The following is a 20,948-nucleotide window of genomic DNA, read 5'->3' on the forward strand; positions in this document are numbered from 1 at the left end:
GATGATGTGTGAATTTCTATTGTACTGCACACACTAAAAAATAGGGAATGGAAATAAACATTTTATGTTTTCAATAAAACTACATTCCTTCATCTTTTCCAACTGAAATAGTTTCAAATTTATTGGCAATCATAATTGTTTTATGCCATCCAACAAATATAATGGCATCTGGTATAAATACCTTACAACTAATCTCATTTTGTACTCTTCATCTCCAATAGAAAAATCAAATGAAAATTTCATCCATTGTTAAAGTATTCATTGTAGAGCCATATACTTATAATAGTTGAGAATGCAGACACAGGAGTAAAGAATGTTCATAAGAAAAATAAGAATGTACTTTTTGCCATCAGAATGTAGTTTTTCCAAAAGAATTTAAAACAAGAAAAATGTATATTCTATATTGCCCTCTAGCATATGGTTCATGTCCATGCGGTAATGAGGTGAATAAAAGAGAAGGGTAAAGGAGCCCAAATATGGGGATGGAAGGGGATCTGACTTTGGGTGGCAGGCATACAATGCAATATACAGATGATGTAGCACTAGAAACCTTTATGACCCCATTAGCCAATATCACCCCAGTAAATTTAATAAAATAATAAGAGATTTTACTTAGTATTTACTATGAATTGTTATGAGTTCTCAGTGCATGCATGCACACACGCACACATACATTCATACATACAATCCACACAGAAATAGTTCTGTTGGTTTGGAAGACAAAATTAAGCCTGTGGGAGTCTGAACAAGGCTGAGACAGGTACCTGGGAGGATGAGATAAGGAATAAAGGAAGAGATGACGATCCTAGATGAGAGAACACGGGAAGGAAAAGGAGCTAACATTGTTTAAGCTCAAAACAAAACAGCAACGAAAACATGTTTCCTGGGAAGGTGATGACATCCCACCTTATAAATGAGGAAACACAAGTCCGAGAGTTTAAATTACTTGTCCATTTACACAATTGATAAGAACCAGAGTTTGAATACTATTCTTTCTGTAATACAATGCAATAGCTAAAACATTTAGGTTCTGGACTTTGCCTAAATACTCTTTCTGCCTTTCTTTAAAGACTCTACTTTCTTGACTATGGGCAAGCTATTTAAATTCTTTGAGCCTCAGTTTTCACATCAGTAAAGTGGGCCCACTAATAGTACCTATCTCCACAAGGTTGCATTAGAATTAAATAAAATCATAAACATAGAACTCTTAGCACAGCACCTTGTTGGGGTGGCCATAAAGATGAGTCACTCAGGTCACTTGTCACACGGAACATAACTGCCTGACAACCCTAGCTGACACCCCTCTGGTTCTACCACCCCATTTGTTCCAAGACCACGTCTTCTCAGGTTCCCAGCCAATGACCAAGTGGGAAGATACTAATGCAGACCCATTCCTATGGGACCAAGAATTTTCATAACAGGTGACTTTGCCTCGAAGACTCTCCATTGGCTTGTACAAAACTTTCTCAGAAGCTTATTGATGTTTAGGCTTCTTCCTACACTCTCCTCTCTCCTTCCCCCTCTCCTTATACAGGTATCAGATTAATACAGGCAGTCCTGGCTTATGATGGTTCAACTTAACAGGTTCTCGACCTCATGATGAGGCAAAAGTGATACATGTTCAGCAGAAACCACACTTCAAATTCTGAATTTTGGCCTTGTCCCAGACTATTGATATGTGGGGCGGTATATGGTGGTGCTGGGCAGTGGCAGCAAGCAGAAGCTCCCAGCCAGCTGCATGACCCCCAGTGTGAACAACAGCTGCTGTATCATGTAATCAGCATGTAGGTGACTCATGTTCACGATTTTGCCCAATTTACTGTAGGCTACAGTAAGTGTCCTGAGAACATTTAAAGCAGGCTAGGCTAAGCTATCATGTTTAGTAGGTTAACTAAATATATTTTCAGCTCACAATGGGTTTATCAGGACAGAACCCCACTGCAAGCTGAGGGGCACCTGTGTTGCATTCTGAAGCCTCTCCTAGCCTACTTTTCCTCCCTCCCTATAGTTCATAGATTTTACCCCAATAAATCCCTACTCATCTAACCACGCCAAAGCATGTTCTTCTTGAAGGACTCAGACTAACATATTAGCATACAGAAAGCCCACAACGAATGTGAGCTATTCTCATGACTATCATCACTAAAATCATTCTTCTTGTAACTATTTGGCTCTGAGGCCCAAAAGAATTTAATCCTGTTTTCCTAAACTGCTTCCCTCGAATCTGTTTTAAACTCAGAGAGTTCGAAGACCACACTGTGTTTCTGTAACATGTTCACACAAGTGGTGTCGTACCTAACAAAATAGTCTTCAATTACAAATGGAAACATACATTCAGTTTCCCATACAGCACATGAAAACTACAGCACCTTCGATTTTCAAATCTAGCTGAAATGTCTTTTCTCTGCTTCACCTTTGAACGTGGAACTTCCCAGGGCTTTATTATTTGACTGATTTTCTACTTTCATCATCTTTCATGAGGCAAACAGTCTGCCAATAACTGGATCTTGTGACAAGGTATACTTCCTTTGCATTTGCTTTGAAGAAGTGACTCACCTACAGTCTCAATGGCTTGCTCAACTAATATCTCACTAATTAAACTTATACCCCTACTTGCATAGGTTGAGTGGCTCTCAACTACTGTATTGTACCTCCTGAGTGCACCTTACAAGGGGCTCGTTGTTCCCAGATAACTGCTGGGCTGGGTACCAGCAGATGCGGCAGGAGTGGAATGTAGGCGGCCGAGTCATTCAGACTTCGTGGTACTCTTCCCAGGTTTTATTTTCAGTGGGTTAAATTCCAGTGGTTCGACCCTTTGTGATCAGGGGCATCGCCACAGACAAATCAAACCTTTTCACATGCTGCTAACTCCTGCCCACATAACCTCCATGAAAGTGTGTGGAGGGTTAGAATGGGCTGCCAGATAAAATATAGGAGTTGGCTTGGATAAACAAGAAATACTTTCTTTGCATAACTACATCCCATGTAATACTAAAAAATGATTCATCGTTTATCTGAAATAAATTTAACTTGGCGTCTTATTTTTTTATTTGCTAAATCTGGCAACTCTCAGGAAGAAAAATCAAGCTTCGTGGTAAATGGACTTGGGACTTGTGGGTTTCCAGTCTAAATGGTCTCTGTCATGAGGTAAGGGCTCAGCTGAAACCAGGCAGATTTTGACCTCCATTAAATGAAAAAAGGAATCGTTTGCACAAGCATGTCTGTGAAGCCGAATATCTCACACAAGTGATGCAGCTTATACTATATGTGCATAAGGGGAAACCCTTGGGGATACTAAAAGATGTTGCCATGGCAGATGAGAGAGTCTCATTCTCTGATAATGTTATAAATTAGGCCTTTTCACTTTGCTCGCCACTGAACACTAAGTATCTAACACGTCACAGGCACTTAGGACACAATGCCACCATCAAGAGACAAATGGATTTGGTATGAGCATTCCTCTGCAGAGCATATCGTGGCTTGCCAAGGATTGCCTAGTCCTCTCCTTAGCCTAAGTCCAGAATAATTTGGCTTCCTGCTGCCCCCATCTCCAACTGCCCTCTCCTTCATTTATGCCCCTCGACCCACACAAACCCCATTTTCTTCCCACCAACATGTCTCAAGGCCTCTCCATTTACTGTTCCCTCCTCCTAGAACAAAAGTCTCTAATAGCTGCACAGTTCTCTTCTTCATCTTCTCAGCTCATAGCTCAAAGAGCAACAAATCAGAAAGGCCTTCCCTGACCACACTGGGTAACATAGCATCCAAATCCTCCCCTGTTTATTCCCTTATCTTGCTTCATTTAATACCACTTGGCATCTGACACATATATTAGTTAGTTCACGGCCTGTCTGCCCCTACCAGAAGATAAGTGCCATAAGATGAGATATTTTGTTTGTTTTATTCAGTGCAGTGTCTGATTCTTAAAATGCACTAAGTATTTGTTCAATGAATGAATGAAGGTGGCCTTTCTCCCTTACTAGACCATGAGGCCTTTAAGAACAGGATGTTGTGGTGATTGTGGGGAAAGGGGGTACAAAGGGACTAAATGGTAATGGAAAAAATAAAATAAATTTAAAAAAAAACAGGATGTCTGACCCATCTTTGTACTCCTTCAATGCATGTAGAACATAGTCCAGACGTACCCAGCAGATTCCTGATAACTATCTGTTGAATTACGTATGAGGAAACTGAGGTACAAGTCTTTAAATGACTTGGACAACTGATTTTCCCTAAACAGATGCTCAGTGTCAGGCCTGTAATGACAACTGTCCTTTGCTAATGTTACCTATTCCGAAGCTGTGACTTGGCTTCTTGTTCATCTCTGGAGATGACAAATGCCACTTGCAGAGAGGCTCTCTGGTTGCAAAATGCACACAACGGTCTAAGAAAACCCCAACTTTCCTTCCCAGGGAGATTGCTGGAAGCCTATGCCTATTTTGCTGGGCTTTTTCACGACATCCCTGACACTAGTCTCTTTGGATATTTGCCATATGCTGCCTGTGGATAAGGCATAATCAGACTCCCCTAGATCCCTTTAGGTTAAAACCACCCATGTATAAAAATCAACCGTGGAGATGGGGCCGAGTACTCTGCAGTAAACGCTGCCCCCCACCCCCACCTCTATCTGAGACGTCCCAGTGGATTTCCTGAAGGACATACCAAGGAACAGAGTTGCCTGGAGCTGGGTAAAACCCAAGGAAAAGAAGAGAAAAAAATGAGGAAGCTTTAGGGAGTAAAGGTGCCAAAACTCCTTGTGGCCACATGAATTTTTCTAGCAGACAACTAATCAATCTGGATTAGGGATTCCAAATCCCCAAATAAATTATTTATATTACACCCATTTCACTAATATTATCCTCAATTGGATAATTCCTTCCAAAAAACAATACGCAGACTTTCAAACAACGAATTCACATTCGAGTGTCAGACCAGACCCTATTATTTGTGGTAAGACAAGCTCACACTCTGTTTCTGACCCGGACTGGCCTGGCTGATACTTCACCGCAGATTTTTAATTGATGGAGAGGGGTGTGACAATGACCATTAGAAGTGCACGGCAGGTCCTTCTAAGGACATCTCTGCCGAAGAGTCCCGTCAGAGTCGGTGCAGGCTGGGATCACAGGGAGGCAGCAATAGCAGATGGAGCTGCAGCCGCACACCAGGTGCACCTCCTACTGTTCTGTGATTTGATGGTGGCTCCTCATTTGATCTCTTTTCTGAGTCCAGTTCAAATACTGCGTGAGGTGTATTGCTTTGTATTTTTAGAATAGAGATCTGTGGACAAATCTGCAAAATCCCAAATAAATGATAAATAAGCACTTAAAAATGCTTTTCCACATGGACTGTTACAACCAATGAATACTCAAATGGTACATTCGAGAACCAGAAAGAAACCTTTGTTTCTTCTTTTCTCTGTAACTATTTGTGTGTGAGGGGTTGGAGGCTGGTTGGGGTGGGGGGTGCTGTGACAAGAGAAGATATCTGAAATAGACCACCCAGCCAGTGCATTTTAGGGTTTAGAAATCAGGGGAACAGAGTCTAAGACATTCCCCGCTTCGGCCACTAGCCGGCCACTTCAAGTCTATCCAGCTAGTTCTCCTCTGTATGGAGACAACAAAATACCCATATTGCGTGAGGTCAAACTACTTTTTTAAAGTCACCACAAATTGCCTCCCCATTTTTCAGTTGCAAGGGCTCCTTAACTAGAGTGGGTCCCGTGCAAAGCCTGGCACACTCCACAGGGCAGGATGCAAGCGGGGGAAGGCCCCTGCCTCACCTGGCACCTCCTCTTTACAAGGCAAGATTCAAGAATTTCCTTTGTCTGAAGGCATTTCTAAAGAGCCTCTCCAAACAACGGTGGGCCACATCTGCTAACAATATTGAAGAAAGCACAAGTCACCTGCTCTCAGACTGACATTTTTAGATCAAACCAAACTCTAGTTCCCTAGTTTCTTGAGGAAGAAAGACTAGCTTCATCGAATTGGTTAAAAATTCACCAGTCAGAATTTACTTATACTGATCTAGAAACAAGACGGCATTTAGGTTTTAATGTCTCCTTGAGCTGGGACCTGTACATTTTAGAATATTGATCATTACTGTTATGCCTGTGATTTTGGTGGTCAATCCACTGTATCTGTCCCTGCAGGGTTTTTTGAAAGAACACTGAAGAGAATAATGGTTGCTAGGTAATGGTAAAAGAAAGTCATGGAAATTGTGAAACATTGATAAATTGTATTTACAAGTCAGTGGTGCTAGAATGCTCCTGCTTTCCCAATAAAATGCAATTGTAAGGCTGCATTGCCTGCAAAATTCCTAAAAATGACTCACCTAAAATGACACATTAATCAAAACAGTTCCTACAACAGGCAGTCCACCTAGTAGTAAGAGATAACTCTTAGAGTTTGGAATTATGGATTTTATTTTGTCTTCCCACTATGTATTAATATTGTAATATAATATTACGATATGCTATATATTTGAGGAGGTAATGAAAAAAAGTTGAAGGCCTGCAATTTGCAAAGAGAATATTATCAGATAAAAAGAACACTTAACCAAAAGGAAAACAGAAATCTACAGTTTTCTTAACCCACCCCTAAATTTTAAAGTGAATCCTGCATATAAATCTTAAATCAGGAAGTCAGTAGCGGAGAAGTTATTTCATAAATATTTAAGTACTCAAAATATGGAAATGAGTTAAATGATAACTAATGAGATATTGACAACTATGGCTTAAGAAAAGTACATTCCTTGTTCATCTAGCAACATTTAGCAAAGACACTTATTTAACAATGTAAGATGGGAATGACGTAAATGAAGATGGTGAACCTGGAAGCTAGATTCAACCAGTACTCCAGGGTGATTTTCAAATTGGCAGGCAGAGCTGGAAATTTTCAAAATCTGGGGCAAGCATCATGATTAATGGCCTTCCACTGATTGCAAAGGGTTACTGCGACCAACATATGTGTAACTATCAGTTAAATGAGGGAGAACAACCGTGATTAAACATACAGAACATAACCTAAATATCAACTCTGGTTTCCTGTTATAAGTATCACATTTTTAGAACCTCTTAGATGAGTTATTTACATTAATAGGCTGTTCATGTGAAGAGAGTTAGAAAATAGAAAAAAATGAAACAAAACATGTGAACACAGCTTCTCTTTCTCTGGCAAGGGAGTCTCACAATTTCTTTTTTTTTTCTTTTACCCTTTTTATCTATTTATCTCTTTTAGTTAAGGTGCTTTCACAGGGACTCACAGTGGGAAGTGTGCTTTCAGAGTACCCATATGAGACTGTGCTACTCCCTTGGACACTGAGTCAATGTAGCCCCACAGTAGCGTGCCTAGAATTAACTATCACATGAGCTTTTCCTTCACTAATAACTGACCTGGTGCACCACAGAACGAGAGCTTTGGGGGACTGCACAGACCCTGTAAATATCAGGCACAGACTTCAAATGTTCTGTCTCATAAATACTTTCCACAGTAGCCAAATTACAAGACGGGGGTTCACCAAGGTGGTTTGGATAGGTGTTCCAAGTTGAAGTCCAACAAATAAAACTTAAAACCTTCAGGAGCTCTTGAAAACCCAGAAAAGGGGGAGTGTTCAGCAATATTCAAGAGGATTATATAAATGATGCATGTCTGGCCCTGGCTGGTTTAGCTCATTGGATTGAGCGCGGGCCTGCGAACCACACGATCGAGGTTCGATTCCCAGTCAGGGCACATGCCTGGGTTGCAGGCCAGTTCCCGGTTCCCGGCAGGGGATGCACGAGAGGCAACCATACATTGATATTTCTCTCCTTCTCTCCTTCTCTCCTTCCCTTCCCCTCTAAAGATAAATAAATAAAATATTTAAAAAAATGATAACCTGTCAGAGCTGAGAACTTAGTCAGGATTGCATTCCCTATAGATAATCTACCATAAGCTAACACAATAGTAGTTCATGCACAGATAACATGCACAAGTAACCCTTGAACAACTTGGGGGTTAGGGGTGCCAACCCCCCCATGCAATAAAAAGTCTGCATATTACTTTTAATTCCCCCCTCCCAATTAGATGTCCTTCAGTATCTAATGGCAACTGATTTCAGGATCCCTGTGGATACCAAAATTTACAGATATTCATATTGCCAATATAAAAGTGTGGAGCAATGCACATAGTCAGCCCTCCACAGCTGCACATTCCTAACTACTGATCACTAACAATACAGGTATTTATTTTAAAAAAATCTATGTATAAGTGGGCCCATGCGGTTCAAATCCGTGTTGTTCAAACCTGTGTTTGATCACATCTGCTCATGGGGGAGGGTAGAAGCTGCGGTACAACTTGATCTACTGTGCTCATTAGTACCGAAGCCCAGCCTTGGCTTCCTAGCACTATTCATCGTATTTGTGTCTGTATGGCCATGCATCTGTGTACAACCTTACCCTACACCCATATGAGATCCTCAACTTCTCCAAGGTTTTATTTTTATTTTGTTCTTAAAAACCTCTTGATAAATCAACAGTGGGTATAGACTAAAAAAAACATTAGGTGATAATGACAATATGTTTATTTATTTATTAACTTTATTTGTTAAGTAAATAAATATTTGGTAACTACTTAGTTCAAGGCATAGAGCTATGTGCCATACAAGATGTTTTAAAAAGAAATTTGTCATGAACCCTACTCTTAATCAGATTATAGTTTTCAATAAGACGGATTCCATTTGGTTTGAGCCAAGTAAAACCTCAGCTAAAACTGAAGACATGTAGGAGGAGTCCCTTCTTTCCAGAGCCACCTTCTTCTTGAGGTTCTTCTGAGGGTTCTATAAACTCTGAATCACCTTTGTAGCTCTCAACTCCTGGAAGCTGAACAGAATGTGAGGACCAGAACTAAACAGTGAAACAGATGTGGCACTATGGAGATTATGGACAGATTTTAAAAGATTTATGGCTGATGTTTCAGAACAGAGTAGGTATCTACGAAAGATGTCTCTAAGTCTTGGTTTATTTCTGACCGTATCCCTCTTCCAGTCTCCGGTTCCCAACTTTTGACCTCTCCAATATGTGTATTCATTACACATATGACAAGCTCTGCCTGGAGAGCAGTGATGGTTACCTTTGTTGGAGCCCTTACTATGAACCAGATATAATGACGTTTCAAATGCATATTCTCATTTTGATACTCATAAGGTAGGCTCCTTTAGTATTCCTATTCTACTGATGTGAAAACTGAGATTGGGGTACTAGCTTATTCAAAGTCCCCCAGGCATTATTTCATTTGAACTCAGGTCTGTTTGACTCTACAGGTAGAGTTCCATCATTTATTAGACCAGTTTTGAGTTTCAGAGATTCTGATGTTTTATCTTTGGGCTTCAGATAATTCCTTCAAAACTCACATTTAGTACTCTAACTGGACAAAGATTTGAATTCTTTTATAGTTGAGTCTTAGGGGAGTACAAAAAAGAAAGCAAAAATTCCACAGGGGTTAAAAAACAGACAAGCTGGACAGGGAAGAAACAGCTGTATCCACTTTAGGTAAAGTTACATGGCCTAGTTTATGGTTTTGGATGAAACGGCATGTTACCATTTGTCTATTCATTCTCCGTGGTTTACTAGGAAAATACCATTCGTTTCCCATTACCTTTCTCTTCAAGAGCGAGGATAAAAAGAATATTATTTCCCCTTGCATATATACATAAAGAAGCACTAATGAATTCCTATTTTATTTGAAGACCTGAGTGAGTCACTTCTTTATCGATCAAGATTCCAAAAATTCTTAGAGTTTTGTTGACACAATTATGAGAGTTCCCACTTTAAAAACAAAAATGAAACAAACAAACAAACAAAAAACCTTTCAGGAACTCATGTTCGATACTCTGGCATTATGGAAAGAGAAAGAACACGCGAACAAAGCAACACCAGGAAGTATCTAATGCATATAAATACTGAGCCCAGAAATCCTCAGTTATTTTCCTTTAGGGATTATATCCCTAAGAGAAGAGAGAAAATAATTTTGCCCCAACGACTTCATCTGAGATTGACCCAAGGCAAACAGAGGAAACTGAATAGGTGGATGTTCCCCTAGTCTCAGCTTCAGTTCGAGTTATCTAAGACAAAGCAACTTCTACTTCTTTTTCTTTGAAGCAAATAGACATTTGAAACATGGGAACTTATAACTTTCTCTCTGAGATATTGATACTTTCTTTCTTTGAACTCACATGATCCTCCAAAATGGTACCGCGAATCCTAAGGTGCAACCAAGTAGTCTGGAGTTAAAAGCACACTTGGCTAGTATCGCCATGCCTTTGGCCGAAAAATCCAGGCTCAGTCCTGGTTGCTTTTTGGAATGGGAAGCACACAGTATCGGTATCACAGGCAGCTCCGGAAAGGCATGCCAGGCCTCTCGAGCTCTCAATTTATATTTGCATGTGAACAGCTTGTCGGCCATTTTATGAAGACAGATGAGTCACAGGCCAGCGAGAGGGGCCGCCAGACTGAACTATGCGAACCACACACCCCTACAGCCCACAAAAATTTAAAAAGAACACAAAGTGAATATCTCTGAACACAACTCCAGGCAGATTTAAATATAATATATGAAAAAAAAACATTGAAAGCATGACCTATCAGTAAAGTAGAATGTAAAGAAAAAACAAATCTATAAATATGACTCATAAATGTTAACAAAAATAAAATGTAGGTGTTTATGACACTAGAAACAAGCCTTCAAAGGTCTCTTTCTCTTTGTGTTAATGCTTGTTTTGAAAAGACAACTTTGACAAAATACCAAGATGAGAAGAAGAGCCAGATAGTCCATATTTAATTATTAGAGCCCAGCAATGTTATAAAGAATTTTCCAGGCTTGGGAAATGAAACAAATCCTGAAAAATTAGCGACAGGATATCTAATGTGGTCAGCTCAATTCTCCAGCCCACGCCAGTGACATATTTCAGTGTCTCTCTCTTCCAACAGAGCGGACAGAGAACCAGAAGGGAAAGTGCACACGACAACAAAAGGAGGCGAGACCGGAAGAACGAGGCCGTTCTAGGTAGATGAAAAACAAATATTGTCGGGTTGTATCGAGCAGAAAATAATAATAGTAACACTGAACAACAACCAACAATTTTTAAGGTATAAACTATATGAATCTGTACATGTGATTTTAAATAATTCTTCAACAGGTAGGAAATATTATTACCACACTGTTTTAAAGGTAAGGAATACATCTGTTCCCTGAGGCTGAATAGCTCACTCAGTGTCACCAAGGTAAGAAACGGTAGAGGCAGAATTTTAAAGCCAGTCTGTCACCACAGCCTGAGCTTTTAACCACGATGCCACATTCTCCTCACAGGCCCCTCAAGGTCGAGTATTCCCATTAGAGCCTCCAGTTCTATCACCAAGGAAGAGCACTTGAAACTGTATGAGATGATATCTATGAAAGTACACAATATAGTGTTTATCGTATAAGTACAGCTAGTTCACTTATTGGTTTTTATTGGAACTGATAGCTTTACTCAGTCAAAATTTTCAACCTATGACAATTTTTTTTTGTACTGGAATGCATATGTCAAATTCAGTACTTTACCAGGCACTATTGTATTCATATTTAAAGGATTTATTCTATTTATTCAAATTTCTGCAACAGAAAGTTTATATATTTGTATATTTGAGGAATTTAACACTGTCATGAACCTTTACTGTTTTATTTTGGACAATTTAAAGCAAAAAAATCCTTCAGAGACAGAGATCAGAATATAACTAAGAATATAATTAAGAATATATTCTTAAAGGCTTCAAAAATACTTGTCAATAATCTTGAATCACTACTGGAGAAGACTATGAGGCATTTGCCACTTTAAAAGGAACTAAAATAAGTCCTGGCTGGGTGGCTCAGTTGGTTGGAGCATTGTCCCGTACACCGAAAGGTCATAGGTTCGATTCCTGGTCAGAGCACATATCTAGGTTGCAGGTTCAATCCCTGATAGGGATGCGTATGGGAGGCAACTGATCAATGCTTCTCTCTCACATTGATGCCTCTCTCTCTCTCTGTCTTTCTCTCTAAAAATCAATAAACATATCCTCAGGTGAGAATTTAATAAATACATATAAAAAGAAACTAAAAGAAAACGAAGAAGTCATGATTCCTCACTTACACTTTAGAAGATTCTAAGTTGGTAAGTGAATTCCACCTCTCACATTAATCAACCTTCTTGGAAAACAAAGTTTTCATGAGCACCCCGTCCTGTTTGCGGGTGGAGGTGCTGGAGCGACCCAGAGAATTTCTCGAGTCCTCAATTGTTCCTACTGTGGGCCACCCATAGGGCAGACCCTGAAATCCTTGTACTGGGTTAGCTGCCAGCTACTGTGGACTCTCAAAGCTAAACTTACCATTTTCTGGCTGGTCCTTAATGTCAGCGTCACTTGGCTGGCTGGGACTTTCAGATTGACTTGAATCTGAAAAACATAAAAATACAGCCAACCATTATAGGGTCTGTGAGGGAAAGTGAATTAGAGGTGCCGGGCTTTCTCAAAAGGTTCAGCATACAAACTAGGAGGGAGAAAGTTACAGTGAGAAATAACATGACGAACAAAAAAGAGGAGCAAAGGGAGGGAGGGGGCAGCAGCAGCAGTCCGTGCCCTCAGAGAGGAGTCTTGGTTTTCTTTCCACCTCCAGTGCATTTGGCTTGTGCCAGATCATAACTTGAAACTCTTCAGAAACCATTCTCTTACAGAGAGACCATTTCCAAACTGCTCTTCTCCATTATTTATACACTGGAGTCTGATAAAGACTTCATCCTTCATTACACACATCTGAAGCTTGATTCGGAACATAATAAAGTGTCAAAACATATTTTGAATCTGGTATATAAAAGCAGCCCAAACAACGGTAACAAGTTCTGTTGATATTTAGCTCTGTATTACAGCAACAGACTATGCAGACTAACAGCATTAAATACTAGCGTCCTAATATTCTAGCACATTTACTTGAAGTATCAGGATAAATCAGCGACGGCTTTCTCAAAGGTATGTTTCCCCCACTTTATATTATTTTTCTGTTATACTAATGCATTTGGGAGATTCTTAATGGGGTTTTTAGGTTCGTGTACACCTTTATCTAATTTCATAAATTTTTTATTTAAGAAATTATTTTCAAACTGAAAAAATAATTCAATTAATTTAACTTCTAAATGGGATAATTTGTAACAAAATAACAATTTTAAAATGAGATAAAATTGACTTGGATCAAAAGAATTTCACAGAATTGGGAGAATCAGTGAGGAGAAAAAAATCAGACAAAATAGGTCAAGGGCAAAATTTTTTGATGGAAGGCATTTTCTGAGACTTAAAACAGTATAAAGCATTATCTATAAATAAAAATAGTTTTCTAGAAAAACTTATATTACCTACAGAAAGCCTGAATCCAAACTTTACCTTGACTTTACAGGATTAAAATTAACTGTCTGAAATTTGACCACATTTCAGGAAGAAGTTCAATGCCAGACCAAAAGATCATGACACATAACTGAATAAATTGGAAATATTACCTCTATTTCAACAGAGTTAGGGCAGTACCATTCTCTTTCTTGGATATATTGAAAAAAAAAGAAGTAGCTCTACTAGTGACCTTGGGTCAAGAAATGCTAATTTATAACTTAGAAGGTCTCCCTGCTTTTAAGCAAATGAATATTTTAATTATAGAGAAGTACTATAAAGAAAATGTCTATTTCTAAATTTTCAGACAATCTTAACCCGGTGACTATAGCTAAAAATCTGTTGATTCAAAGGTTCAAAGAGCAAAAAATGTGAAGTGTGAATTTTTATTTAAGTCTGGCAAAGTGATGGCTTTTATCATCTTGTAACAATCACCACAGTGAAGAAACAAACAGAAAGCATTACAAGTCGAAAAACTTCAGAGAAATCCTTCAGAATGAACCACAACCCCCACGTTAAAAATTGGGAGGGCAAATTTATGCCGTACCATATTTGAAATTTTAACTTCATAAATTAATATTACTTTTATAGCAAATGATTTAAAAATATGGCATGACTACCTTCTTTTTTTCTAAGAAGAGATCCTGTAATTTTGCCTTTTAAAATTGCAAGTGAAATATTTGAGAAGTCAGTCAACATGTTTTAGAAGAAAGGTATACCTTCATTATTTTTATCCTGGAAAATTTGAAACCATTAACACCCACAATTAAAATGAAAGAAAATATCTAATTTTGTTTCAGGGAAAGTTGAAATCCTTCCTGATCACATCCCAAATATATACAAATAATCTTGCCAAATAGAACATTTTCTTTGGAGTAATACTAGCAAGCCTAACTTTTCTATATGATAGCTCAGCCAAGGTTCTTCTAAGTATAATATCTTCACAATTAGTTACTTCTTCTTAAACAAATGGAAAAAAATTTTCATCTCAATTAATCTTAATATACAATAGCCAATTGCTTTTCTGATATTTATCCATTAATATTAAAGCCAAAAGGATAACGAGACACATTTTTAAAAAATAATCTCAAGTGGATTTTGTTTTTTTCTTTTCCTTTACATTCAGTTCACCACTTATCTTTAGAGAAATGTAACACGATTATAGAAAACACAAACGGCAACAAAAGATATATTCAAAGAAAGTTTAAAATTCCAAGCCACTGAAAAAGAAACGAACAGCAAACGACTGAGCAGCAGCAGAAGGCTCAGAGTGGGTCTGAAAGGGGCCGCAGTGCTCCTGTGAAAGCTCAGATGCAAACCCTGGAGGAGGCACCTAGCCAAACTGAAAACGGAATTTAATTTCTCCAGTTTTATTCAAAAGCTGGAGTTGCTGTTACCCCTAGAAGACTGCATGCTAAAATACACCATCCTGGTAAGGAAGAGGCAAAGTCAAAGATCAGCAAGAAAACAGAAATGATTTTAAAACTTGAATAATTTTTTTCTACCACGGGCCGTTCAATGCCGTTCTTTTCTGAACCTAGGAACAACGCTCCCCAGTCCTGGTGCTATTCTATGCTGAGCACACATGGGCAGTTTCTCTGCCGCTGCAAAAGGTCGCCGTTGCTGTTAGGGAGCCATCCAGATGACCAGAATTACAAACTAATTCCTACCCATACATAATTGATACAAATGAAAGATCTTTTCCTTAAGCATTTGCATTCAAACATGATCGTGAAGGTTAACAATGAATTTACTCCTCTTTTTTTATACTTGGTGGTGGCCCATCAGCAGCCAAGGTAACTTTATGTGTTACTTTTGTGGACAATTATCACGTGATTAGATGATTCCTACCACCAGAAATAATTAGAGCCCCCCCTCCCAACCCCAAACAAACCTGACTGCACTGAATTGGATGCCATCTTACATCTGGCAGTGACTTTTCTCCGGTTCTCTAGTTGAAAACCAGATGATTTGTATATTGCAATGAAGAGAATATTATGTAAAGTGTGTTTAAACAGTGGAGATGGAAATGCTATTGTGAGGAAGTACATTAGGGTTATCAATTTTTTTCCCATTTAGGAATTTGCTTTTTGTTTAAGAAATCTTAGACTTCAACATAACCTTGAAAAGCAATATTTCTTTTGGTTTTTAAAAAATTTATGAGCAGAAATTTAAACCTAAAATAGACTGAGTTTGCATACTGGAGGCTGGGTTGAGACCTCTTAATTGAACACCAGTAGCCATCTATCTATGCATTTTTATGGCGCCTACAGCTATAACTTTGGAGTACTCAGACAAAGATATTTCACTATCAATATAATCACTGGGGAAAGGAAAAAAATAAATCCTAATGCCTACATATTAGTCTCTGCTTCCGTAAGCTTGTGCAAAGCAAGAACAGAAACTTTGTACTGCATTTGCTACTTAAGCACATATGCACTTCCTCCAACCTCAGTTCAGCTCCCCTCAGCATGAAACCTCAGGGAATATTCCTTCTGGGAAGCTGAAGAATGACCAAAAAATGTCAACAAGATAAAAATGATCAGGGAAAATATAGATATCATTTCCATGTGTTTTATGTTTTTTAGGCATGAAGCAAAGGTGGAATGTTGCTCTATCTTGACCTAGAATTAAACTTTCTCCTCTACAGTCCTTAACTGGACATATATCTGTTATGGTGTGACATATTAAGTTGTACTTAGATGTACTAAGGTGATTTTCAGTGATATCCATGAAAATTTGAGCTCTATCAGAAAACTCTTAGGTTATCCTCAGCACATTCTAATGGTGCCTGGCCCAGTCAATGAGCCAATAACCGCTGAACTAAAGAGATGAATTTTGACTTGTTGTTCAGCTTTCTAACACTGAACCACTGCCAGTGACTAAAAAATACTAATTTCACACCTAAAAGTGGACTGGGATTTATAAAATGATAAGAAGGGAGAAAAAGCCTTTATTTCGGCTGGATGTCCCCCTTCCATGGGCCTTGGCAGGGGCGAGAGGGGCACACCTCTCTGGTTGGGGGCAGAGGAATCTTGCATAGGGTTTAGGAATTGCAGACAACACCTCCTGTGATCCCCTGGCTGACACAGCGAAGGAGGCTCCTCCGAATAGCTGGAGCCAGGGACGGTGTGCAATACGGGAGGAGGCCCCCGGAAACCGTGCACAGGCTAAAATGACGGACGACAGAGGAATAGCTCACACATTCAAAAAACACAAAGATAAGAGAAAGCTGCCATATTCTAACACCCAGAGAGTACCTCAAAATCCTACCGACCGCTGCCAGGAAAAGCTGATACAGGAAGAGCAGGCACGCAGCAGGAGGAACCCGTCCTACCCGAAAACCAACCGGTGTAATTCCCGTTCGGCCAATGATACCCACAGAAGTCCGTGGGCCATAAAAGTGCAAATTCTAGTTCCGCTAGAAAAATAATTCAGCCTAAGTTTCAACCTTCCTACACACATAATGATTTGGCCAAAGGTGAAATTTAAGAAGCCTTTCTTAGAATTATGTGATCAGTTTTAAATCTCCCAAATTAAAAGGTGATAGGAAGAAAACAGAACGCACCCAGAGAAGAAAGTGTTAGTAAAGTGAAACAAGTAAAGTGCAAATGTCATCTAAAAGAGCTAGAGTTGTTTGTAGTGTGAAATGAACGGCAAAGACAGGAATGAATACTTTTTTTGCAAATAAATAAGACTTAAGGGCATTCCCAAGGTTGGAAAAAAAAGGAATAAGGGTTATTATACTCTGAATATATGAACAGTTAAATTACCGCCTAGACTTGTAGCCCTTAAAAATGGTCAAAATGTAGGTAAGCTTTTCGTTCTTAGGTTTGAGAAGATGAGTACTTTGCAAAAGAGTCAGGCCATAGAATACTGAGATTCATTTTCCTACATTCATGATGTTATGATAGAAAAGTAATTCTATTTCTGACTGGCAGTGTAAAGTGTAGAATAACTCTTTTTGATCATCCAGTATCATACTCTGTTTGTTATAGTGAGAAAATCTAGAAAATCAAATGCCTATGAAAGTCACATTTTGCTCATTTATCTCATAGTAGCAATTGTAAAAGAAATATTATTGCAGTGTTTAAAATATTTAGGAATATTGTCCACATATTCTAGTATCACCATGACCTTAAAGACTGAAGTGTGAGAAAGTATTTGGAAAAAAATCTTTATTTGAGAATGTAGAATGTTAGTGTACAGGTACAGGTGCACACAGATATATACAATTTGTAGTTTATGTGTAAACACTGATGAATACAATAGTATCAGCTAAATATAACATTATCCATCATCCTGACAAAGAGCAAACAGAAATTTGTAATATCATCATTAAATCTGGGCCACTAAAAATATTCAATTATGATTAGCATTTCCGGAAAATAGATAAAATAACTAAACTGACATTTAACATCAACTAATGTATATTACTGTAGCCCACCTAACAAGAAAACACAATAACCTAGGTTATCAAACATATGAACTCTGAGATGAGCTACACCATACAGGTTTTCTTAGCTTTTAAGTGGAAATACTCCACTGTTCTTTAAATGAGGTCTTATCTCTATTGCATTTAAAATACAAATTTTGATGTGTCTGCCTGTCCCAGTTGCCTAGAAGTGTGTGTGTGTGTGTGTGCACATGGTCACTGCAGTAACCCAAGCACGCAGAGCGCGTCCTTCCCCAAAGGGAGATAGGTGGGGAGTGGTGGCATGGGAGAAGCTTTAGTTCCCAAAGGACCAGGCTCATCCGCACACATAGGGCCTCTCCTCCTCTAATCAGGATTCGGAGGGAGCAGGAAGGCTGTGTTCATGCAGCAGTGACTTGGAAGGGCTCCACCAGACCACCCCAGGGCTGCCAGCTGCTCGGGAGAGCCACCCCGTAGCAACTCTTGTGTATCAAATTTTCAGGACGTACTTAAGATTATTACATAAGCTAGGTAACTACCACTTTTCTTCTTAAAACTTTTTAAAAATGCGTTTTGGAAGAACTGGTGATGTATTAAATTTGCAGGCATGGGGGTTTTTGGCATTAATGATGATCTCCGAGGCCCATCTGTTTAGTCGGGACTGTGTATGATGATGACATGGTTTCGGTTGGGGAGTGATTCAACTGCCTTATCACCTACTCATAAATGTGTTATTTTTCTATGCGCACAAGAAGGTTGCAAGATGATACACAGTTTTAACACTGAGAAGGAATTGCGTAACTATTGTGTTATGACAATGAGGGGAAATCATCTCTAAGCTTTAAAAATAAAAATTCGGTCACTCTGAAAGTAATGACAAAATGACTCAATCTTTAAACCTTCACTCTTTGCATGAGGCTGGTTTCAAATAATAATCAGCTTTTTTCTCTGAAGTTATAAATAAACTCAATGGGAAGAATATGGTGATTATGAAAGTTATATACACATGATATTTGAACAAAATTTATAATTTCTCACATTTTCTATGACAGGCGTCTGTGACTAAAATAAACAAGTGTTTACATAATCACAGTGAATTCCGTATTTCCTATAATAGAAGCCGCACTGACACATGATGGTCACCTGTTGATCAAGCCAGAATTCAAGTTATGGAATCAACCTGGTCACCCGCCCACTCACACATAATCAAAGACCTACTTAAAAAGCCATTACTGTCACATTATTGCATATCAGAATTGTTGTCAGTTTCCCCTTTCTAGTCAACTTTTTCCAATAAACAAAATTAGTTATAACAATAAGTTCTTGAAGTTCTTAAACAGAATATATAGCTGGCAATTCCTTATATAATCATCTATACAACTGAAAGTAGAAGTTTTCCTTACTTCCATGTTATAAAAACAGATGTGTCAAATGAAATAATGCATAGTTAAATTATAGTCTATGTGCATTATTTTTTAAATTTATTTATTCTTAGAAGGGGTGGAGAAAGAGAGGGAGAGAAACATCAATATGTGGTTGCCTCTCATGCACCTGCAACTGGGCACTTGGCCTTCACTCCAGGCATGTGCCCTGACTGGGAACTGAACTGGTGACCCTTTGGTTCACAGGCCGGCGCTAAATCCCCTGAGCCACACAAGCCATGACTATACCCATTATTTTCATGTAGCTGAGTATCTGTAAAGAAATATACCAAAATAATATATAATCATGCTGTTTAAGTATTTAAAGTAGTACTCTAAGTATTAACTTTTTTGCATTCGTATTTCACTATTGACAGGAGTCTGAGAAGGTAACGAGGTGTTCTAAAACAATAAAACAACATAAAATTGTTCTATAGTTTAAGTGCTCTGGATCTCAGTCTTTTCATCTGTTAAATGGGGACACTAATGACTATTAGTGCCTATTTTGCCTGAAAGGATTATTGCAGGTATCCAACAAAACAATACAAGAAAAGCTGGTTTTGAAACTCCAAGGTGCCAAAAGAAATGTATGTTTACCATGGCAATATAAATCTTCCCATCTACACAAGTTTTTTGTTTCTCTTTAAAAATCAGTGCCAACCCACACATGATGTGATTGTGGTATAAACCATCAGCATCACAGACCTGGTTTTAAAGAAAGGGTTCTTAATTCCCATATACTGGGAAAGAGATTATCTCTGATAATGGAAATGTAAATCTCAGCTTGCCATTGTTTATTCCAGACAGACATTTGTGTGTTAAGTCTGTTTATCAGGCAACACTTTGTCTAAGCCAGGAAGTAGTCAGTCTTTGTAACAAGATGTATGCAAATGAATTTCCCATGAGTCTCTACAGAAAAATTGTAGCAGGAAAAAAATTTCCCTCTTACTTTACCAGCAAGAAGCTACCTCAAAAGTAGAACAGAGACAGAGAAGTCTCAGCTACACTACGCTGATGAGTTTAAATGAGTCCTAAACATGTGCTCACAGTCTGTTACTCTTTATTCTAAGCAGACTCGGTGCATTACATCTGTTTATCAGACAACACTGTCTGGATATTCGGGCTTTGTAACCTGTGTGCAAATGAATGGTGACCATAATCCCATGCAATAACCTGTCTGAGGCAAAACTCCAGACCTCCTGCCACTTTATGAATCCTTACCAATAGAAGCTTCCTCGAAACATTTGAGACTTAAAAAATACATTCACCTTTAACTTTTTGCCCACCTTCTATCTTAAATAATTTGATTCCTTAATGGCATAATAGCCTCAGGAAAGAATTGTAAATTTTATCGAGCAATTGGACTAATATATAAAAAATTTCCTAACATACCCTCTATCTGATTATCAAAACAAGGAGTGTTTAAAAGAAAATACTTTTCTATCAAAATATAAGAGTATATATTCTTTAATTTTTATTACTATTTATTTTTTGATTCCTTTTTAAAAAAAGTCATATGGCTAACTCATTTTTTAAGTCTACATGTAAAGAGTTGAACAGTGTATTTCTTTACTTTTTGTTTTTTTCTTGCTGTTTTACAGTGTTTGAAAATCTGACCAAAGGAATTGAACTGGTTTAGCTTGTCTTCCTAGACAAAATAAACACTTTAGGACTCTACTTGTTTGTATTCTCC

General features: G+C 38.4%; 1 protein-coding gene across 5 annotated transcripts in view; it reads right to left on the reverse strand.

Moving 5' to 3' along the window:
- The window catches only part of NFIA (nuclear factor I A), a 373,630-nt gene that overhangs the window by 160,710 nt on the left and 191,972 nt on the right, over window positions 1-20,948 (reverse strand). For all 5 annotated transcript variants that reach the window (XR_005066092.1, XM_037043745.1, XM_037043736.1 and 2 more), the window contains exon 3: window positions 12,377-12,442. Coding sequence is in view for 4 of the 5 variants with exons in the window: in XM_037043745.1 (XP_036899640.1) it covers window positions 12,377-12,442 (66 nt within the window). In the remaining variant the exon portion in view is untranslated. The remainder of the gene's footprint in view (window positions 1-12,376; window positions 12,443-20,948) is intronic.

The sequence above is a fragment of the Sturnira hondurensis genome, unplaced genomic scaffold (genome assembly GCF_014824575.4).
Source record: "Sturnira hondurensis isolate 20B ecotype Veracruz unplaced genomic scaffold, ASM1482457v3 Scaffold0000648, whole genome shotgun sequence".
Lineage (NCBI taxonomy): Eukaryota > Metazoa > Chordata > Mammalia > Chiroptera > Phyllostomidae > Sturnira > Sturnira hondurensis.